This window comes from Microtus pennsylvanicus, chromosome 6, assembly GCF_037038515.1.
Source record: "Microtus pennsylvanicus isolate mMicPen1 chromosome 6, mMicPen1.hap1, whole genome shotgun sequence".
In the NCBI taxonomy this organism is placed as follows: Eukaryota; Metazoa; Chordata; class Mammalia; order Rodentia; family Cricetidae; genus Microtus; species Microtus pennsylvanicus.
In genome coordinates this window covers 128,016,910-128,041,280 of record NC_134584.1, presented here as the reverse complement: position 1 = coordinate 128,041,280, position 24,371 = coordinate 128,016,910, and the positions used below count along the sequence as shown (strand labels likewise).

At 41.3% G+C, this 24,371-nt stretch overlaps 1 protein-coding gene across 1 annotated transcript in view; it reads right to left on the bottom strand.

The window, feature by feature from the left end:
- Ccny (cyclin Y) overlaps positions 1-24,371 on the bottom strand; it is an 83,407-nt gene that overhangs the window by 35,502 nt on the left and 23,534 nt on the right. The window contains exons 2-3 of the mRNA XM_075977746.1: positions 9,752-9,826; positions 4,283-4,317 (exon numbers count right to left, since the gene is read on the bottom strand). Of these exons, the coding sequence (XP_075833861.1) occupies positions 4,283-4,317; positions 9,752-9,826 (110 nt within the window). The remainder of the gene's footprint in view (positions 1-4,282; positions 4,318-9,751; positions 9,827-24,371) is intronic.

Below are 24,371 nucleotides of genomic sequence, written 5' to 3'. Positions count from 1 at the left end.
TAGCCAAAATACAGACAAAAATGCAGGACCAAAGCCTTTCAATAATGAAGGGCACTATGGTTATGGTCTTATATACTTTCTTCCCTATCAGTTTCTACCTGAAAATCCCTCCTCAAGCAAACTGAGCAACTAAGAGCCAAACTGAGGCAGGAACATAAACATGAGCTGTCACCATGCAGCTGGTGAAATACTACATAGAGCCCTACTGGTCTGCATGAAGAACAACTGACATCCTGTGTCCTTGAGTCAGACTACCCCACTTCTCCACCCTAGTCCTGAGCAATGAGAAAAGCAGAGGACCCAAGAATTTGTGTCCAATGTTCCACATAAAAGGCTAGAACTTCAGTTACAGGACTCTCTCATTGAGGACAGCCATGGCTCTGCACTTTCTAGTGTCTTTAATTTTCCTTCTTCAGTGTTTTTAAGTTTTAATTATAGATGTGTACTCTAAGATTTTTTTGAACTGTGAAAAGGTTTATTATTATTTTAAAAAATAATGTCTTTAGACTGTAGGAAGGTTCTTTTTTTAATGGTGATTTTACCACTCTGCTAAGAATTTCCTAGTGGTCTTTAAGGTATCTGGTATATGGACGTCTGTTACTTGCAAATAAGGGCACTCCCACTTTGCTTATTTCTATTCTTTCTTTTCTTTCTCTTGTCTCAGTGTTGTAACTAAGAACTGAAGGACTATACTGAGAAAACAAAAACTAGAAACAGTGGACAAATAGAAACCCTTTATCTTGTTCCTGACTTTAGTGGATATACTTTATTTTTCCCTACTTAACATAATGTTAGGCATGGATTTGTGTATAAGATTGTTTTTTAAAATTATGTCTAGATGTTTCTTTACTCCTTGTCCCTTGGGCCTTTTATCATGAAGGATGTTAGATTTTGTAAAACAACCAAACAAGCTTTCTGAATATACTGAGATGACTGTGTGTTGTCTGTTGAGTTCATCTATGTGATGTACTGATTTATTGATTTGTGTACGTTTGAAACATCTCTGAATATCTGGAATGACACCAACATGATCACGGTGTATAATTCAAGAGTTCTTGAATTCAGTTTACAAATGTTTTAATTGAGTATTTTTGTACATAGATATCCATCAAGGAAACTGTATAATAATTCTCTTTCTTTTGTTGTAACATTATCTTTTTGTTGTAATATTCGGTTTGTAAAGAGAGCTTGGCAGCATTCCTTCCTTTTTTATTTTCTAATCTTTCTCTCAATTTGAAACTACTTCTAACTAATTGGCATTCCTTCATCTTAGTGGATTCTAAAATCTTTATATAATTGAAATTTCACTGAATCTTCTTTAGCATACTCCAAGAATACTGCATTGATGTCATCACATTAGCTGTCTGATATATTTCTCTCCCAATAAAAACAAATCTCTTAGAAGTAAAGTTCAGAGTTTTAAAAACATATTACAGGCTGCCCCACTTCCCCCTTTACTTCAGTAACTTAAGATATAGAACTGCTGTGCAATAGTCTTTGTACACTATAAATGTCTTCTTCTCACTTCCCCAAACTTCACTAAATATCTTAGAATAATTCATTCACATTACATATGCTGTTGCTAGGAGGCAGGAGGATGTCATAGAAAAATGAGGCGAACACAAACGGTATGAATTTTCCTTGGATGTTGGAAGATTCCCAACTACAATTATCTACAACATTGTAATTTATCATTGAAGATTTTTCACATTTTATTTAAAAATATATTGAAGTAGTTGACTTTCAAGGAAAGCAAAAACAAAACTACAGCAAATTTATAAAAAAAAGACATTTTAAATAAAGACCTTTAGAAAAGGTTTTAAATTTTTCATAACTTATTACGTTTTTAATTGATCATTCTAATCATATCTAAAATAAAAATGTTGATTAGAATATTAATCTTTCTACATCACGTGGTTTCATTGCTTTTGGGACTGTCAGACTACTCTAGTCCCACTGTAGTAAATCTTTAGAAGTAGTGACATTTTAATCCTTTAACCCTCTCTTGGTCCTTGTCCAACCTGTGGTTCCATTCTCACAGGAGGCATTCCAGGTAGGAGCCAGAAGAACCTTCCCATACGGAGGAGGTCCCATTCCCTGCTATGGTGGTTAACAGAGATTGTCAACTTGACAGGATCTAAGATCTCCTAGGAGACAAGCCTCTGGGCATGTCTGAGTTTTTCAAGACTAAGTAACTGAAGTGGGACGATAACACTTTCAACAAGGGTTGCACTATTTCAAGGGGTGTAGATACAGGCTATAGAAGGAAGAAAAAGTGAGCTGAGCACCAACTCCCATTTCTCTCTGTTTCCTGACTGCAAATATAATGTAATGAGCTCCCTTAAGTTCCTGCTCCCATGACATTCCCATCACCATGGGCTGAACCCTCACACTGTCAAACAAGATCATCCTTTTCCCCTTATGTTGTGTTTGTCAAGTATTTGATCACAGCAATGAGAACAGTAACCAAGGCACCTACAGTTGCTATTAGTTAGCTAGAAGCAGAGGGAACCTTGCCAATTCCTCTTCACTGGCTCATCTACAGCACCATTTCTAGAATAACAGCATCCTCTTTGTAGAATGCCTGAGCAATGTACACCACACAGGTTCTTCAGAAACCCAAGGGAGAAATCAAACAATGTGAAAGATCACATGTTCCATCCAGGTCATCTGTTACAAAGAAACCCAGCACATGACTTTCTTTACTTGGGTCAAGGACATGTGAGAGATCAACCTCTGTCTGACTTCACTGTACTACTGCTGGACAAATCACATAGAAAAGCATGAGTTGGGGCGTACAACCTAGCACCCAGATCCACATAGCTTGGCAAGAAAAATAAAACAAGCAAACAAACAAACCTGGCAGGATCTTGATGGGGGATTCCCCCCTGTACGCTATGAATAAAGAGGCTGCTTTGGTCTATGGCAGGGCAGACTAGAGCTAGGCAGGGGGTGAGGGTGAGATGGAGAGGTGTTGGAGGAGGGGGAAACTAAACAATACAAGGAGAAAGAAGGCGGGACTCAGGGAGACACCATGTAGCTGCCAAAGGAGGCAGATGCCATGTAACAGCACAGGAAGCAAGAGGTAACAAATCATGAGTCTGATGGTAAAATATAAAATAATAAAAAAATGGATTAGTTTAAGATATAAAAGCTAGCTAGAAATACGCCCGAATCGCTGGCCAAAGAGTGTGGTAATTAATATAGTTTCTGTGTGTTTATTCGGATCTGGGCAGCCAGGAAATCAATGCATAGCCTCCAATTACATGAACCTATGGACCCTCTGACCTCTAGGAAATGATATGTATGCATTAAATGTGATTGCTGCGGAGGAATCACCAGTTCCTTATGGGCTCAGCATGTGTCCTTTTAATGGCCTTGAGTCTCAAATACACAGCTTTATCATTACCTAAGACAAAGTCTACAATTCTGAAATGCAGTCTACCAACCCTGAGCCAAACCTCTGTAATGTCAGACTCATACTGCAGTTTTCAGTGAGAGTATACAGCACATTTACTCTGGCAGTTCAAATAACTATCTTACTCCTTACCTTGTAGAAGCAGTTTTTTTCCTTAAAGAACAAGACACATGTTTAGACGAGAGGTGTGGTTATAACTTGTCTGCTACAGAGTTTACCAGGGAGCAGTGGGGAAAGGCTGGAGAAGGTAAGATGAACCTGTTACCAATCCTGTGCAGCCACCATGGGGAGATACACTGCCCAGAATGGCCAAGGCATTAGAAGGAAATTTTGTTAGATGGAAATTTTGAAAATGCTTTTAAAGTTAAAGGGTCAAGTTTAGTTACTCCACACATATAAACTGTTTCTGAGTACTACACACACACACACACACACACACACACAATGTGCGGCCCTGTTCCACAAACAGCAATTATGTAGAAGAGAGAAAGGAAGTAGACAGCTGCTCTTAAAAGTAATTATGTATTTATTCAAAGGGAACTGCACTACAAAATTTAAAAACAAAACCCCAAAAAACAGGAATTCAGTGTGAGCAAAAAGGAAAGGTTCGAAACGATAAGCCGTTGCTTTGCTTGGACCTGTGTGATGTTGTGGTGGCCCTGTGGTCCTACCCACAGGCACACTCCCTTCCCCCAGTCCCAGGGAATCTGGAGACATGGCTGTGAGAATGAACCCCAAGCAATGCCTGGCAAATCAGCATTTCATCACTCCTCATAGTCTTCTAAGTACCACACAACACATAAGGCCTCTTCACCTACCGAAGTCTAGACAATCGTTAGGAAACAGGGAGACAGTTTCACTTACATGGTTAATGAAGAGACTCTTGCGTTTTTCTCTCACTGTGAAGACAAAAGACAGGACAAAAATGTTACATGCTTGCATGTCAATCCCTGTAGGTTGCTGAGGAATGGGCCTATTTGCCATGGTCCTATCGTTCTCTGTCAACCAAGGTAACTCAGTTATTCATTTACCAAATTTAAGTGTAAATAAAGCTACACAAATGCAGATCTAAACTTGACTGACAGAGGTCAATATGCAGCTACCTAAACAATACCATAAACAGAAGTCAACAGAAGAGTAGGAAATTTCATTACCTAAATGAAGTATTAGTAAATCTCACGAAAATTACATGCATCCAATAGTTTAAGATAATTAAGAGAATTATTTACTTCTAACCCAAATGGATCGTTATGGATCCACATTATATGAATGAATTATTAGTAACCACAATGACATCCCTAACAGGAGACCAAGTGATGTGGAACCAACGTGCTCTGCACTGGAAGACACTTGCTCCCTGCCACAGGTACTGGAAACAGGCCTGAGCTTGTTTAGGAGGCTCCAAGGGCACTTGTAGCTTCCCCCTCAGGAAGGCAGGTGAACCTTCCCATATTAAATGATATTGTGTCCACCCTTGTTGTCTGCACATTCTGGCCTGCACTGTATGTGGCTTTAACCTCAGTTTTTGTCACAACAGACACCCTTCAGCCTCAGAAGCCAGAAGGGTGTCAGAGAACACAGAGACCTTGTAATAAACTGTCACCAAATCTTGTGTTGTCCTTTCTAAAGACTAGCTCTTCAGGGCTCACATAAGTTCATCAACTCGCCAAGCAGTTCCTTGTAGAGGATATGAAGGACAAGTTTCTGCAAAAAGAAGGCACTAACTCAAGGCAGTGCAAATTCAGCTTGTGGTCTGAGCAAGTGTTTCTCCTAAAGTCTGTACCATCAAAGGCCTCTCGCTAAAAAGTTGCAGAGCCTTGGAGTTTCCCACCCTTCACATACACCTCGGATTCATAAGGAAACATTTGCTTTTCCCTAGAAATCTATCTTTGGTGCCTCACATCTAGCTGGGCTAGAGTCCTGGCTTAGCAAGCAAAGAGACCTCGTTCTTTAACACTTGTGAATGAAAACATTAAAGAAAGAAACTGAAGATAACAGAAGACAGAAAGACCTCCCATGCTCATGTATTGGATCAATATTATGAAAATAGCATTCCTACCAAAAGCAAATTATATATTTACACCGTAACATATCCAATACAATCCCCACCAAAACTCCAATGAACGGTCAGGCATGGTGGTGCATGCCTTTAATCAGAGCACTCTAGAGTCAGAGGCAGGTGAATCTCTTGAGCTGGAAGTCAGCCAGAGCTATATTGTAAAAGCCTGCCTCAAAATAATGCAATTCTTCACAGAAACTGAAAAGGAAACCTTAAAATATGAAAACACAAAAGACTCAAAATAGCCCAAAGGCTCCTGAATTATGAAAACACTAGTAGAGGTATCATCATCCCAGATTTTGAGTATATTACAGAGCTATAGTAATAAAACCAGTATGGTACTTTCATATAAACAGGCATAGACTAGAACTGGACACCCATATATAAACCCATACTCATATAGACACCTGATTTGTGATAAACAGGTCAAAACTAAACATTGGAGAAAAACAGCAGTTTCAATAAATGGTGCTGGCTGAACTGTTTAGACATCTGTAGAATGAAATTAGATCCTTATCTCATGCCTTGCACAGAACTCAACTTGGAAGCTACATAGTGAGTTACAGGCTAGTCAGTGCTACCCACTGAGACTGTTTCAAACAAACAAACAAACAAACAAACCCAAAACAAAACCCAGAAAGAAGCCAAGAGTGATGATACATAATTTTAATCCTAGCACTCTATCCCTGTGAGTTCAAGGCTAGCCTGGACAACAGAGCAAGTTTCAGAATAGCTGGGGCTACAGAAAAAGACCCTGTCTCAAAAGAAACAAAACAGAAACAAAAACAAACCTGGCTCAAATTCAAAGTTTTGTTTCTCTGAGAATGGCATAGAGCAGGCTTTAAATAGCCTAATTAAAAGTTCTGGGTACTTTTTCAGAGAACAAATTTGAGTTTAGCACACAAAGTAGAGGAGTGGATATTTCACTTAAGATAAAATGCAGCTAGTATTGCCGGGAGTGGGACTACATGCTTTTAATCTTAGCACCTGAGGAGGGAGGGAGGTAGACAGACACAGGCAACCAAAAGCCCCACATCAAAATAGAACTAGTGAGTCCTAGTTTGGCATGTACACCAAACTTCCTCCGTGTTGAGCTAGGAACCTGACCAAGGGTCAAGAACACAATGACCAGGACACAAAGTGTACTGAAGGAGGATGTCAGCCACACTTCCCAGCACTGGGCAAGGCATCCTGGTGAGGTCATTCCTGAGGCTGCAGGAAGGGAGCCTGGACTGTAAGCAGATCTTCGTTTATTTCTAAAGGAGACCTTGTCTCAAAAACACAAACCTAAAAGTTTACTCTGAATGATCTGAGATCTAATGTGAAATAAAAGGTCATCACAGAAAGACAAAAACATGGGTGACCTCTTGATACATGGAATCTCAAAAAGCTGCTCATAGAAGTGGGGCATACAGCAGTAGTTACAGGCCTGGGAACATGGGAGATGGGACAGAGTGTTATCAATTATTGGTACAAAGACAGAAATGGTCAAGTCTGTTGTTCTGTTATACAGATAAGCAATTATGGTTAGTTAAAAAAAATACAGGTTAGAGACTATGGTTAGTAAAAACTGTTATACAGTTAGTGATTATGTATTGTATAATTAAAAACAGCCAGAAGAGAGGATTGCCAGTGTTCTTAAGACCAAAAAAAAAAGGAAGTAAGATGATGTCTAGCAGCTTACAACTCCTAGGTTGACCAGTACATAGCACAGAGGCAAATATGCTGTTCCCCGAAACGATGTACACTAATGGATACCAACAACTTTTAGAAGTTTTAAATGAAGATGAAATCAAATTAAAAAAAAAAAGCCAGGGCCAGTGGCATTTGCCCACAATTTCAGTTACTTAGTAGGCAAAGAGGGAGAAACACCAGAGCCCAAGATTTAGAAGTCCACCTGAACAACATGACAAAGATCTGGAAAAAAATAAAAAAAAGTATGGAGCGGGGAAGACAATTTAAGTGCACTGAGTGTGTGTATATGTAAAACTGCTAAGGAATAAATAAATTAGAAAAATTATATTGACACAGTAACTCAGGGCTGGAAGTAAGTGAAAGTCCTTCAGCTCAGGTATTCAGAGCTAAAGTGGCTATAAATTAGTGGTATGATTAAGGGCTGAGGAGAGGCAGCAACTTTGAATACAGGCTGCATAATATGCTGGCCCTGTGCATAGTGGTTCTCAATCTTCCTTACATTTTGACCCTTTAATACAGTTCCTCATGTTGTATTGACTCCCAACCATAAAATTATTTCAAAGCTACTTCATAACTGTAACTTTGCTACTATTATAAATCATAATATAAATAAATATCTGTGACCAACAAAGGCTCCCATCAGGACCATTCTCTCTCAGTCACTCAGAAATTCAAGAGAGGGAGGTTCCCAGAGAGAACTAAGGAGGAAGCAGGTCAATACAGTCGGGCAGCATGTGGGGCAACTGTCCTGACTGGCATTTATGAATAGAGGAGTAATGGTAGCCTTAAGTTTTCTGCACTAAGTTGTTCAAAGTCAGTTCATAAAATAACCAAATCCCTTACAATTGCTTCACTCAAAAATAAGTCATTAAAGTTGCCAAGATTATTACGTGCATTAAAAAGCTACTTTGTAAAACCAGTGATTACACAGAAATGTCTTCAGCAAATGACTCTGTCTGTAGAAAGGAAGAAGTTGAGCACTAAGGGGCAAAGGAGTTTAATGTCCCCCTGAATCTCAGGCACAGGCAGCAGTCTGAACGGAAAAAGCAGAGAGGTATACTTACTGGAAGAGGTAACTTTTTCTTTTGTTTGTAATATGAAACTCAATTATGTCTACATGCAGAGTGGAAAGCCCTAGTAGTGAGGAGAAACTGAAGCAATATACAAGGATCTGAAGTTCTATTAAAAAAAAAAAAGGAAGGAAGGAAGGAAGAGGGACTCTAGAAGAAAGGAGATTGACCTTAACCTATTTCTGGAATAACCCTTCCTCTGTTAGGTCATTTCCTTGTGCTAGGACAATCAAGACACCCCACCCCCACCTCCCCAACCCCGCTCTGCCAATTCTAGGACATGGTTTGGAAGACAGCTGAGCTCAACAGGAAGAACTTGAACTGAGCCGGGCAGCTTCATAACTGTTGTTTCACCCCACTGTCTAAGCATTTGAGGAAGATCAAGTTTTTATCTCCATTTTCACCAAAGGCCCACCCATACACCCACTTTGTTTTTGCTTGTAATATCTCACATGCCTCTCAGCAGCTTCCCTTTATCACAGGAAAAGTTTTGGTTGGGCTTTATTTTAATCACAAGTGTCTGGTGCTTACTGATTTTTCTTTTCTTACTCTTGGAGACTTTAAAACAAACAAACAAAAAACAACAACAACAGCTGTGCCAAAGACTTCAAGTGGCCTGCTAGAAAACCATCCATACTGCATCAGCACTGTATCCTGCCAAGGCTGGCACCAACCACTGCTCACCACTTTCAATTCTTACCATCCACTACTGTCACAGACATACTTGTCTTCTCTGTAGTCTCTTCAAGATCTAAATTAGAGCCATCAATCTGTCCAGAGTCAAGGGTAGCTCTGCAAGTTTTCCTCTTTGCCAGACATACCATGGTCACTTTGTCATTATGCCTTACTCTATAGGTGTCCAAAAAGATTTATGAAGATTGAATCTGCATTTATCTTCTCTCTCTTTTGAAGCCAGAACAGTTAGGTAAACTAGAAGAGACAATGTCACAGTGTAGGAGAAATCCTATACATACCTGGGATAGAGTGCAAGAGTTCTAACAATTTTAGAATAAGTTGACTACTCAAAGTTTGGCTTAAATAAATAAATAGATCAACAGATAAATAAGTAAATAAATAAATATATCTATTATGTCACATGTAGGTTCACTTGAACTCTTGAGTGACAAGACTGAGACAGTTAATTGGCTTTCAATTGTTTAGATTTTTGTTTTATTTTACTTATTATCTAACTAGTGAACACATCTGATCTTTGAGAACTTATATAAATATCATGTCCTAAACTTTAGGACCTAAAGGGAAATTTCTGACTCGAATCTTGATGTGGAATATATGCAGAGACAACCCAGCTAATTGGCAAAAGGAAGACAATTATTTCAAATGAAAAATTCTAAAACTGTAACTCATTACTAAAGAATAAACAAAGGGAATCACCAGACACTACTTCAGGACCACTAAAGGGAACTCTATCATACACTGAAAAATCAAATCCCAGCAATGTTCCTATTTAGGCTAACCGTATTTTTAAAGGCAAATGAATTAGTAACTTACCATCTGTCTGAGATTTGCTGAGGAATATTGTGCTGGCCCGAGGATGGTCTGAAGGATTGAATTCCATATTCAAATCTTTAAAGAAAGAAAGAGAAATTAAGTAAATAACAAGTCGATAACTGGGCAGAATAATGATTAGCTTTCAACTTCTCAATCTTAAACTGCTAGCACATTCAATGACAGTGGAAGCCAGTTTCTGTTTTAGTAGATTCTTCTGGTTCCGTTAAGAACACTGCTGTTGAAAACTCTGGTGTATGCAGGGCTGGGGGTAGAGGAGCACAATCTGAGATGTTCCACAGGAGATCTAGCATCCTGAAACTCCACTATCCTTTGAAAAGTCTGCTCTGCACTGAGAGAGGTCACCAAAGGGTAGGGAAGACTATAACACACAATTCTGAGTAAGCTCTATACCTTTGTCAGGGAATGTGCTCATCAGAAGTGAGCAAATGAGATCTGAGGTCATCTCAGGTCACTGATACCATCATGCTGAAAGGTAGTGTTTGAAAGACAAACTGTATATGGGTCATGTGGGTTTCTGATGTGGGCATGGCAGGTGTACTATCTGATCCATACTTGAAAAGAAAAATTATGTCAACATATAGCAATCATAAGATTGCTTGAGCACACATACACGTATGCACATAGACACACACACGGAGAGACACAGAGAGAAGGGGGGGGAATCAAACCATCTGGTGGCATTAGACTTTTCAGATGTGACAGGGACTACAAGACCCTTGTTCCACAGTCACTCTTCTGCCTTCCCATTCCTATGGGCATTTGGTTTTGCAGCCCCAGCCTTAGAACAATCTCTGAGGATCAGAGGCTCCTCCATTTAGCTCAACAACTTAGTATTCCACTAATGAACTTCCCCAGTCTAAAGTTAATAATAAAAGAACAGTCTTACTCTAGAGGGTAGAAATGGGTAATCCAAGTAAAAGAATAAAATTCAGTCAGGAAAGAGAAGAAAATATTTCTGGAAAGCCTGAACAGTATTCAGCTCCACTTATAGTACCAGAAAGAAACTATTTGTGATTAAATTACTCCAACAAAATTTCCATGAACCCAATCAACACCAATAAAAATAGTGCCCGTTTTTAGCTTTTACAGCCAATGAGCTAAAGGTGAAAGAAAAGAAAAACAGGATGGTCAAAGAGATGATGGAGACAACACTAAATGCTTATTCACACGGGCACTGACATGTTCTGGGCAAACAAGAACGGGAGGCAAGTTCTTACACATGAGCCGTTTCTAACTGCTCACCAAATTTGATTAAAGAAACAAAATCTGAGAAGATAGGTGTCTTTATAGTTAAAGTGCTTGCTAGGCAATCAAGAGGGCTATAGTTTGAACTCTCAGAACCCACCTAAATGCTGAACAGGCATGGTGACTCGGCTGTAATTTTAGCCTCTGGAGGAGGAGACAGGGTTTATCAGTGAGCTACAGGTTTGATTGAAGGATCCTGTCTCCAAGAACAAGGTGTAACTGATCACAGAACAGGGCACCATGGGCATGCACACACATTTGCACCTGCCCAGACAATAGGCCCATGCACATGCACAGCTGCATATACAAGTGTGCTCACACACACATGAAAGCAAGTAAAAGAAACAAAAGCAACTCTAGACTCTTAAGCAATATGGTCTTTTGGGTACTCTAACTTCTGTTGCAGTTCACTGGAGTTTCACAAGTAAATGCCATAAGGGAGGCTCGATGGGAAAAAGACAGGAAAGGAAGACACAATTGTAGTAACAGGGGTGGCAGGGCTGCGTCCCCAAAACCCCAGCTGACCTCACACAATCTCTCAAACTTGCTTCAACCTGAACTAAATAGAGCCCCGATGTAAGGTAGTCTGGGAGGTTTCCTGTTCAAGTTAGGATCTTGCTACTGTTTAAAAAAGCAGAGGGTGGTAACAAACATGTGTCGCTTAATGTTTATATTATGAGGACTTCTACATAACAGAGAGACAGCAAATATGTACTCCTAGTCACAACAAATAACTTTCAGAAAGCTTCATACAAAGTCACCACAGAAAGCTGTCAACGAGAACAGAAGGGGCAGGACTGTTTACACAAAGGTGCCACACAAATGACTGCCAGACACTATCAAAACCTCTCCTTTACCATTAAAATACAGCAGAAGAGAGGGGTTGCCAGAAAAAAACAAGCAAACAGCTAATACTTCCCCAGGGGTAGCCAGAACCACAGGACTGCCAGGCCTTGTCAAATGGAGAACTTGTTTTTATATCCTAGAGAATGTCCTTGAGGGGTTCTTTGCCTTAGAACTAAGAATGGGGTCACCACTGACTGAAAGGACTTCCAAGAAGTGCACATGCATGCTAAGTTTCAGTCGACCTAGACAATGTTTATGTCTACGCACTACCAAAATCCATCAAGAGTGCCATATTGACATAGAAACAGACATACCTATGTCACCAGTCAGGGCATTATGACACATTAGAGAATATGCAGAAACATAGAAAACACCCAATTCATAGGATTACCTGGTTTCCTCTAAATAAAGTAAAAATGAGCAATTTTTGCTATCCTGAATGAGCACGCTTTATAAACATAATGCTAAAATTTTATTTTACAATGGCCTGGGGGAACTGGCCTTATCCCCCAGGGCCTTGTCTCCAGCATTGCTGGTTCTCCTAAAGAGATGTGGCACTGACCTTTTCTCTATGGTCAGTGGAGGCTGGCATGCAACCACCAAAATTAGTCTCCTCACCAGCAAGGTGCACGTGCAGTAGGAGAGCTCAGGGTACTGCAGGGACACACAGTCTCCACATGCAGCTGGCCCTGTGTACCATCATTCTTCTGCTTTCCCCAGAGGCCCAGAGGCAGACTGGAACTCTGTTTTTACTTCAAGAATTGTATTTCAGAACTTTTCTATGAAAGGTGAAAACCAAACAAGACTGTCACATGTCACTTTTCAAGATACATAATAATTCTTAGGTCTGGCCACAACGCTCACTGTGTTACAGGTAACTGGCCAGGAATCACCTCTACCCAGCTGAATGAAGAAGTTGCAGCCACTCAGTGTTAAGAGGGAACTTAAGAAAGGCTAAGGTGGGCTGTGATGTGACAGTCACAGCAAAGGAGGATGAGGCATGTTAAAATCTTTGTGCGCCCTTCCCATATGTTATATCTCAGTCTTCTTGATGTTCACTTTCATACAAAGGTTTTCACTGACTTCCACCACTCTATTTACCATGGCCTGCAGCTCATTTAGACTTTCAGCAGAAGTGTTGAAAATAAAGCAAAGATGGAGACAATACTTTGACACCCTATACAATGACCTTCGGCAGCCACTCCAACACCAGAAACAATAAGGAAATATTAAATATTGACAGGATCAAGATAGAGGAAGCTATCAAGAGAACAAAACACAGAAAGGTCCCGGGGGTGGATGACATCACAGTGGAGGAGCTGGAGGCAGCTACAATAGGCTCAGGGGCTGAAGCACTTCTCAGACTCTTCAGAAAGATATGGGAACATGAAGTGATTTCCACAGAATGGAAGCACTCAGTCGTAATTCCCATACACAAGAAGGACAATCTTTATTGCTCAAATTACAAGGGCATTAGTTTGTTGTGCCATAGCAGCAAGATCTTCTCCTCCATTATTCTGCAAAGAATCAAGGGCAGAACAGAAGAAATCCTAGCAGAGGCCCAGGGCAGATTCAGAGCTAAGAGGAACATAATTGATCAGATCTTCACTTTGAGGCAACTGGCAGAAAAATATGAAGAATTTGGAAAAGACCTATATGTCTGTTATATTGACTTCAAGAATGCATTTGATAGCATTTGGAGGAAAGGACTTTGGAAAACAATGAGGTTCTACAGGTACCCAGAGAAAATTATAAGGATACCAGATAATGTTTATAAAGATACCTTTGAATCAGTCAAAGTCTATGGAGAACTAAGTGATCAGTTTAAGACAATCCTAGAAGTGCTGCAGGGATGCGTCCTCTCGCCACTACTCTTTAATACAGTCCTGGAATTAATAACAGCAACAGCCCTGGAGGAGAGGGAGACAGGCCTGCAGATAGGTGGTGTGCAGATCAATTAACTTGCAGTTCACCGATACAGTACTCCATATGCTTTCCCTGAACCTCTCAACTATTAACAGTATATCCAACTCTTTAACACTTTCTCACCTTACCTAACCTATAAATGGAAATGTTTTTACTGTACTGGAATTCTCTTACAGATTACAAGGCTTGCTTTCTTTCTTTACACATTTTATTCAAGAGGGGGGAAAAGGTAAATAGTTTGCCAAACTAAGACACTCTGGCCTTTTCACTGGGAAGTCTAATGCTACACTAAGGCCAAATTCAAACAGCACTGAAATTAAGAAAACAAGAAGTGCACTCAGTGTAGACAGACACACAGAAGAAACTCTGTCACTCTGTGATGCCAAACATCTGGGAAAGCTCTTGTCAGTCTTGTCACTGTCTCTTCCAAACTGAAAATATCTCCAAATAAGGCTGCTAACAACAGTGTAAAAGGCAACTTGTTCCTGGCTTACAATGGCTTCATTCTACAACATGATAAAACAAGGCTGTATTCTCAACAAGCAACCCAGCACCTGTCAATACCGCAGAGACACCCTGGAACCATTCTAGCTCCTTAAAGGACCTGCATGACCAGAAGTGCTAGGATACAGGATGATCTCTTCATTACTCTGCTGAAGACAAAAATCACACAAACTGCCAAAGCCTCAGTGCCTTTGAAACTCAATAGGAATAAGAGGACCCACCCTGAACCGCTGCATAGGAGCACTGTTAAGACTGAGATGTGGGGGGAAAGAGAAGCCTTAAAATAGCAGTGCCATATGGACTCTATATCTCTGTCTCTGAGGTAATCCGTGAGATGAGGAAGCACTAATAGCATTAGTAAAGAGGATCGGTCACAAAGGGTGGCAAGATGAATAGGGGTGAAGACATCTAGGGACAGCAGTACTACTTATGTGTCTGCATCCTTGGAGTCTACTCCAGGCTTTATTAATTGTGCTGTGGTTTTGTCAAGTCTACATCTATCTATTCAGAGACAATGGCTGGTCCTCAATTGTTATAATACCTCTGTGTTTAAAAGGCTCTGTTGTTACAACTGAAACCTGTGCTGAAGAAATTTCAAAGCTCGTTCTGGGGTCCTAGGAGCAAGTCATCAATAGGTAAAGTGAGGAGGAAGGTCTGGAGCAGGAGTTGAATCCCACTGGTTTTGTAAATGACACTTAACAAGCAGGCAGGTTCCTTTTCTCCTGTCCCTCTTTCTATGGTTGCTTCTATCAGAGTTGAGTAGCTGAAACAGACCAGGTGAACCTTTCCAGAAAGTCTGACCTCAGGACTGGAGGCAAGGACAAAGCCAAAACTGATATGTATGTATAAGATCTTCTGGAATATATGGAGTACAGATGCCATTCCCCAGGAAAAACACAATGTCTACAGTAAATTAATTTTTAAGCAGTCTACAGGAAAGGGGGTGCTGAGATCAGGGCAAGCTGATTTCAGAATGGACCCACCCTTCCCCAGCTGCTAACTATCAGCTCTTCTAATGCTGGTAAGAAATACCATGAGAAATAGGAAGCAACTGTATTTAGATTTTTCAAAACTAGTGTAAGAAAACAACGGAATTCCATTCCTTTTCTATGAAGAGCATGTTATTTATTTAAGAGTCTCTTACTAAATAATCCTAAAATTCTAAACACTCAAAAGTAAAAACCGGATTTTTTATAAATCCAAATGGAAAAACTAAACTGAATGCTGGGCGAAAGGAGGCAGGGAGAGGAGAAGCCATGTAGCCCCGCTGGAGTCCAAACTTTACCCAGTAAGCCACAGCCTGATGGTGATACATAGATGAATAAAAATGTGTTAATTTAAGATATGAGTTAGCCAGAAATATGCTTAAGCTATTGCCCAAACAGTATTGCAAATAATTTGGTTTCTGTGATTATTTCAGGGCTGAGCAGCCGGGAACAAACAAGTGGCCTCTTACAACAGAAAGGCACTGCTCTTCTAAGAACTCTATTTTAACTTCTACTTAAACTTTCCTTTGCACAAAATTTTAACAGCAAGATATGTGTAGATCTATTTGGAGTTCCTCAGAGCTCTGAATTGCAATCCAGAACAAGTGTTTATAGGGCTGGGTTCCTCCCCAGCTGGCAGCAGTAAAATCTCAAAAAGATTTCGGAGAGGTACCTCATCACACCATACTGACTTGAGATAGGAGTCTCTCACTGAATCAGAAGCTGGCTGACTTCATTAGAGGATTCCTGCCTACATTCCCCAGTGCTTTTTGATGTGAATGCTGGGGATTTGAACTGCAGTCTTGTAGAGTCTCTCATATACTCTCTCACACACTGAGTCATCTCCTCCCCAGACCCCACACGTTTCAACTGATCTATGGAGGGCTACCACAAATCTGCAACCTGCTCAAAGTGGCAGTGTTAACACTTAAACTTGCTAAACACTATAATATTAAGCTGGGGGCATCACCTCAGCATTCTAACAGCCCTATATCCAAGAAGTCTGGAATGACTGGAAGCCCCTGGCCTGGCAGTTGCCCTGGCTTGGACTCCAACTTTCAGCCTGCCAAGGGCTGACCACTCCCCCAGGCTACTTAGGCCTAAATGGCAATACACAGATTAATAAAAATGGGTTAAATTAATACGTAAGAGTTAGCCAATAAAAAGCCAGAGCTAATGGGCCAAGCAGTGATTTAATTAATACAGAATCTGTGTGGTTATTTCAGGGCTGAGCTGCTGAGCAGGAGGGAACCAACAAATGGTCTCCCTACAACAAATTGGTACCCACATGGCCAACTAAAATCCACATAAAATCTAAGAAAGCTTGGAAAGGAATTCTGGAGACTAAAAAACAAAGTTTAGCTGCATTTTCCCCCCGACTGGGCTCTGCTTGTTGGCAGTGTGCCACAACTCCTTTAAGATAGCTTTTCCTGATTCAGTGGTAGCAGAAAAAAAGCCGCAGTGTTTTGAAATGCTGGCTTTTCTGGGCTGTGCTGCCAGCATGACCTCTGGCTCTTTTAGGAGGCTAAGCATTTAAATGGGGTTTTGATGGCGGAGTGTCATATATCAATCTGTTCATTTCATTAGTTAAGCAATAAAGAAACTGCTTGGCTGGCCCTCATAGGTTAAAACATAGGTGGGAGGAGTAAACAGAACAGAAGGCTGGGAGAAAGAAGCTGAGTCAGAGAGTAGCCATGATTCTCCCACTCCAGGCAGCTGCAGGTTAAGATCATTACTGGTAAGCCAGCTCGTGAGCTACACGGATATTAGAAATGGGCTAGTCTAGATGCGAGAGTTAGCCGAGAAAAGGCTAGATATAATGGGCCAAGCGGTGTTTAAAAGAATACAGTTTCGGTGTAATTATTTCGGGTAAAGCTAGCCGTGGGGGCGGCCGGGTGCCGGGGATGCAGCCCGCCGCTTCAACTACTACAGGGTTTGTGAGTAGAGTGCTACAACTTGTTTAATGGCAACATAGACTGGCTGTGTGCCTAAAAACGGGGATGTGAGCATGGATCTCAGAGGCAGCAAGTAGCAACAAGTGGTCTAACTACAACACCATAGGCTACTGTGCAAAGCTCCAGAACAGAGTACCAGTGGTGACCTGGGAATAGTTTCCATAGGAAGCTGGAAAGCAACCCTTCTGGCAGACAGGAGAAGCAGCCCAGCAATGTGACATCACAGGCAGTCTTTGATCTTCTGTCCTTATTACAGGCATGGGAATTTGCTGAACATATCCATCCTGTCCCATTTCCATAAAGAAGGGAGCAAGCCAGACGCTATCTGAAGGACTCCCTCTTAATGGTCTATTACGTGATTTCCACTAAGAGAAGAATACGTGAACTCTGGTTCACTGTAGCCTTACTGGAGTTCAGAAAAAGCAAGTTTCAAACTGTGGCTATGGAAGAATTCTGCTGTTTTTAATCATTTACCTAAGCAGTTATAAGGTAGACCAAAGTTCTTGTTGCTCTCAAGTCCCCCAAAAGATACTCAGTTATACAAACCAAACTGGGGCATTTGCCACCATTCAACAAAACAGGTGTGTGTTCAAATAAATTGTCAACTACAGTACGCTAAAATAACCTGCTGCTTATAACAGCATTTCCATGCACATCTCCCCACACAAGCTCCTTCCAGAAGAGAATCACTATAAAAAATGACTACCAACAAAAGCTAAGCCATTCAAGGAGAGCTGGTTATTGCATAAGTGGAGAAAAGCATACAAAACACTCTCAACTTATAATTCAACTGATTCAGTAATTTCAAAAAATTTTTTAGTGTCTTAGAAGGGCCTTTACCTAAACAATATTTGTTTCCTTTTTTTTTTAAGACAGCATCTCACTGTGTAGCTCTATGTGGATGACCTGAAACTCCCAATGCAGACTAGGCATTAGAGATCCCCTAACCTCTGTCTCCTGAGTGCTGGTATTAAAGGCAAGATATACCATCATTTATATTTTAGAGAAAAAATAAGCAAGAAAGTGTACAGTTGAGAGAGATATTATCACTTGTGTAGATAACTAAAAGACTTTCTGTTGCTCTGGTTTGGCTGCAGGGGTGCTGGGATCCAGCCAATAGCCCCAAGGACACTAAGCACTTAACTAAGAGCTAGCCCACAAGTTCCAAAACATTTTTCTTGAATGGCAAAGCTTAAGGGTAAAAGGTAAATTGATAAATTCTGACTCCCCCCCACAAAGAATGATGCTTGAAAGAATCTTCTCTTCTTGACCCTATCAATTATATACCACAATTGACTAATAATATACATAGGTACTTTTTTAAGTTAATAAGAGATTTTAGTTCTTATTTCTACCATTTTTTGATGTTTTATGTGTCATGCATCATGCTACTTCCACTTAACTCTGATAAAAGCCTATAACTGAAGAAGTGCTACAAGACAAGGGCCCCGAGTCAGAGGTTACAGAGCTTGCAATCAAGTATGATCAAGCCAGTACGCAACATTTAACTGCAAGCCCAATATTTGCCTCAAGAACCACAAATGTCTAGATAAAATTGAAGCTGAGGACCTGTTGGATAAGTGGGTAAAGCAGCTCACCACCAAGCCTAACACCTGAGTTTAATATCCATGGAACCTACATGGAGGAAAGAACTGATTTTACAAGTTGTCCTCTGATTCCCCACCACACAAGCATGCACACACATGTGAGGAAACACAAATATACACGAACACACGCATGCATTCACGCACACAAATGTGCATATGCACAACCCTTCCTCCCATGCCAGTGGCCATGTAGCAATTGAAGTTCTAGCCCACCAGGAACTGAATTCCTAATGTTTAAATCTCAGATAGATAAGGCCACAAGACTCCAGACTCCAGAATGTCTTTTCTTCTGCTGTGCCTGTCACTGCCACCTTTCTCTGGTATCTGGCATGGTGTGAATGGGTGTGGGGAGAAGGAAAGCATCAAGATTGAGAGTTAGGAGGAAAGCATTAAGAGAGGAGAAGGAAACCAACAAAAGACAGAAGGGACACTTCTGGATAGATAAGAGAACACATAATGGAGAATATGGAAGACGAATAAAGAAGGAAATCATCAAGAAAAATGTGTCCTTTCTCCTACCCAGAGACAAAAAAGTCAAAGTACAGACTCTGTGGATTCCCTTGAGTCCTGTGCTGCTGTTGACTGGTCCACGGGGCAGCAGTACTCCCATATGCACAATAATAAAATAAAATAGCGGCTAAATTTCCTGTAAAGGGTTAACTCGTTCTAGAGCAACTAGACTACATGGAAAAGATCCCAGACAGCAAGTACCCCAGGTCAATTTTGTAAAAATACAAAATTGCTTAAAAAATAGGCTCTGAGGCAGAAATGATGGTTGATTTTGGAGACAGGGTCTCACATAGCCCATACTGGCCTCAAACTTCTGACCCTCCTGCATCAACCTAGAATTATAGGCATGAACCACCATCCCAGTTTATGTGCTGCTGGAGACGGAACCCAGGGTTTCCTGAATGTTATCTACTGAGCTACATTCCCAGTGCTTGGCAGATTTTCTGAGTTTCCACCTAGACATCCCCCACTTCCTTACTCACAACCCTAAGACCCAAGGCAGTTATCTATTATTTTGGCTCTCTATCTGCAAAATGGGAACAACATGGGTGTTCATATCACATAAAGGCCAGGTATACTAGCTGAGAAAACATTCATTGGATCAGGAGCAAAAGCACTTTCCTATCATTCAGGAGACCTTGGGGAGTCCATTTACAGCATTTGCAAAATAAAACAAAAACTCCACCCCACTGGAGACTGAGAACAACAATGCTTGACCTACAAAGGTAACTGCCCATGTGGACTGTGAGGAATAATATCAGGAGAGAATGCTGTGCTGTGATTCAGACTCAATAGGCCTGGTTCCATGTACTAGGGAAGAATGGAAAACTAACAGGATGAGCTGTTAAAATGGGCATCCCAAAGGAGAGCAGTGGATGGCTTGGGGAAGGCTCCTGGTTCACAGAGTCTAGGTGACAGAATGTCAGACAAAAAGATAGATGGTCAGGACATTTTTGAAAAAAATACCAACGGACCAACAGAAATCACCACCTCTTCTAAATGCAAGTGGATGCAAAGGAACTCAATGTGCTCTGAATAGAGAAGTAAGGATGGCTGACCAGTAGTGTTCTCCAAGTTCTGAGCAATACAGTGTTGAATATGCAGGGGCAGTTAAGCCAGAATCACACAGAATAACACAGGATGCTGAGGTTCACTGAGCTGGTGCAAAACATCCATGTTTGTTAAGTATAACACTACTTTTGACCCACCTGACAGTATGGAGAAGAGAAGGTATGAAAGAGGTCATGAAACATGAGCCATGGAATGGCAGCTGTTCTTCCTTGTGTGCTGCAATCCCCAGGCCTCTGGCGGTTCCTCACCCTGGACCTAAGAGCTAGCCTCAGAGAAGAGTAGCACTGCCTTCAGTCAGAAAGGGTTTGTTATTAAGAAATAAATGGAAACATGCAAATTTACACTCCAACCATGACTCTATCAGACTTGCTACAAATGGCACTTTCACCTCAGCCAAACAAACAGTTCAAGTAAAAAGTTGAAATAAGAATACAGACTTGTTTCCATGAACTCTTCGAGTTTGCAGTTGGAAATGAGTCTCTATTCACATTTCACTTAGGTTTAACAGGCAAAACTGCTAAACAAAGCATCTGTGTATGTCTTAAGCACAAGAAAAACAAAGCAAAACACTAGAAAAGTTCCTTCTCTGACTTTTTAGAAGAGCTTGTCATTTTCTAATAAGACTAAAGTGAGGTGGGGGTGGGGGATTGAGAGCCTCCCAGAGAAGAAGCTGATCCTCAGCTTCCCACTCTGCCAATTACCTGCACCACAAGTGGGACTTATCAAAACCTATTTTAAAGTTCTCATATTGAAGATACACAAGAAGACTGGTAGTCACCAAAACGCTATATACACCAAGTCAGAGGTACAAAAAGTTCATGGCAGCCTCCAGGGCTTCAAGAAACAAAGGGAACCATAGAAAAGGATAAGAGTGGGTCCAGGAGCACTATGTTTCTACAGCCCAGCATCCCTGTGTGCACTGAAACACTGGGACTTTATATAAACACTCTGCTTGTCAAACATAGAGAAGGAATCGCTTGGCATTACTGCTTCCTCTTAGGGAAAAATGAGATGAGAAACGTGATGTAGACTTCTACAGGAAATGAAATAGCTTCAGTGAAACCTTCTGTAATTTACATACAACGTTGAATATTCCTTTTCTAATACTGAGTATTTTCGCTAGGACTAATTAAAAGAATTTAAGATTCCAGGTAGCTTTCAATTTAGGGATAGCTGAAGGTTTTCCTTGTCATCCACTCCTTATCTGAAAATCCAAATGCACTGGTGTGCACCATAACCACACTGTGAGTTCCTCAGCAGCCTGCCTTCCTGCCAGGACTCTCCTGCTACCTCAAGTCTCGACTAACAGATCTACTAGTCATGTGACATTCTCACCATTCCTCTGTTCACAGAGCAAGGTCTGAATTACTCAGCATAATGATCACATTAGACACTGGGCTCACTTCTCACCTACTTGTCCACCAAGAATTTCAAAATCATAGCACAGCATATGGACTATGACACTAACCCTAAGCATGTGGCAAGAGGCACTGCACTCTCAGCATCCCTCTTCTGTAGAGGAAGAAACAGACATCATCAACTGCCTGCATTCAGTAAGCAAGCAAAGGCTTCAGATTCCAGACGCCCCACCTCCACTGTGCTTGCCCTCTGAGTTACTATGGCAGTCTAGTATCACTTATCCCTTATCACTGATTCTTATGGGGCTGTGACCACTAACACGAATGCACAGTGAACATTTGACAAAGTTACCGTTAGTTCTCTGAGTTTTTAAACAAACGCCTTCACCAATTATTAAAAATTCAGATTTAATAGTCACAGACTAACCATAGCCAAATGGAGTTTAAGCAAAATCCACAAGAGTAATCTTAAGTTTAATTCTACCCTTTGCACCTGGCTCTCTGAACTTGAAATGAAAACTGGCTGACAACTTGGCATCAAATAATAATATACTCCATCTTGGGCACTTCTATTACTCCTGGCCAAAGAGTTATGTGGAACAAAGAGCTTACCTTGGCTGATATAAGTAGGCAAGCCAAAAGGACTCCTTGATTTCTGCACTGTTCCTTTCCCAACTGCAAACCTAGTACCGGAACATTCTGAATGGGTATGACTGGTAGGGACCCCTACCTAGGCCACAAAACGGTTTCCCTTTTCTTGACTTCCTGCCACAAAGGTCCACAAGTGCTGTTACACAAGAGTGTACCCATGGCTCTGGTGTCAACTCGGCCTGCAGAAACACTAAAGCTCAGAGGTTGTACTTCTTTGCAGCACAAACCACACTTGATATGGTAAGTGCCACAGCCTAGAGCTTTTAAAGGAGACATGCACCAAAGGCCATGGGCTTAAAGCCTTTTAAGTTGACTGGAAATGGTTATTAACTGAATGTCATAACAGCAGCTTGCAGAATGCTTTTTACAAACAGCTGTTGAGCAAAGAGAAAAGATTGCTGGACAGGTGAACTATTCCTGGTAGCTTCCTTTTCACTGGCCCAGAGACATGGTAAGAGACTCATAGAGCATGGAGTGAGAAGGACAATTCTTGCTCGGTGCACAGTGGTCAGCCACAATAACTGGCTGTTTCATTATTACTAAACATGAGAGTTTTAAAAATAAACCAACACAATTAAAGGATCCCTCAAATCTATTAAAGGAGCCCCAGGAGATCAACACCAAAGTGTTAGAGCATAGTCAAAAAGCCCGAATCGTTCAGTGTAAGGAACATCGATGGTAACTTTTGTTTTCCCAGATAACTTAGCAAGTGCTGCAGCCCATGTCCTGAGCCACAAGGCTTGTGGAGTCAACATCCTCTCACTCCCAGAGGCTCTGGTAGGCTAGAACACCTTTCTATTCCAACCCAGAGATGACTCTAGGATACATCATGACAGGAGAGATCACACAGGATAGGGGACTTAAGGCTGGTCAGATCACTGAGAAGCAGAAGCAACTGACTCACTTCTCAGTAAGGCAGTTAAGCAGGCCTCTGCCATCACTCTTGCAGAGGTGGCCCTGAAAAAGGCAGGCATTACATGAAGAGGGCCATAGAACCTTCACTGAATTTTTAAGCAAGAAGTAAGCTCTTGTTAACTCAAAAGCCAAGCCTGTCAGCACTGATGACTGGCTAACTCCCGGCACAGGGCCAGGAGGGACTTCTTGCTGGACATAGGCTGTGCCTTTTCTCTCAGTTTCCTAGAATTTCCTAGAATGTGATATTTATTTAAGTCCCAGTGAGCTCTAGGGCAACAGGGTCATGGAGGCAGATAGCTCTGGGCCTTCACCTGTGCCCACCCACTCTAATTCACCTGCTCAAATCTGCCATGGTTGAAGCAAATGTAAGCTACTTGAGAGAGCATTATGCCTGATTGGCTCACAGGAAGGTTGAGGCCCACTATTTCAGTTATGAAAGATGAAGTTGGCCTACAATGCTAACTGGAAGTGAGCGTACCTGTTCCTGTATGGGGTTCTGTAAAACACTGAGTGTTCTACTTTCCCACTACATTCACACCCGAGGAGGTGACAGGTATAAAAACAAATCAGCAGATTTGCCACCTGGGCACTACTTCTTTCCTTGTCTAGGTCAACAGATAATGAGGCAGGTCCAAACAAAAACTGATGGATCCTCTTAGCGTCTCAGCTATTTACCTCACCAGTCCCCAGGGAACTCCATGGAAGCAATTCTAAACACGTCCTTCTGGCTGAAAGCACCCCCTTTCCTTTGCAGGCGTGTGATCTACCATTCCAACTGCACCTCTCCCTCCTGACTTTGAGGCAAAACTGCTACCCTCCCACTCCCTGCAAGACAATGTGTTTTGCCAAATTCCAGGGTCTCTAAAATGTTCCTCTCTGGCAAGAATGCCCAGCTTTGTCCTGGTTCCTCAGTTTGTGTAGCCTAGGCAGCAGCATTAGTCTTGGGCTGTGCTCCTCCTCTACTCCCTTCAGCGTACGGATATTGTGGAGCTGCACATCCAGAGTTCAGTTCACATCACCCTGCA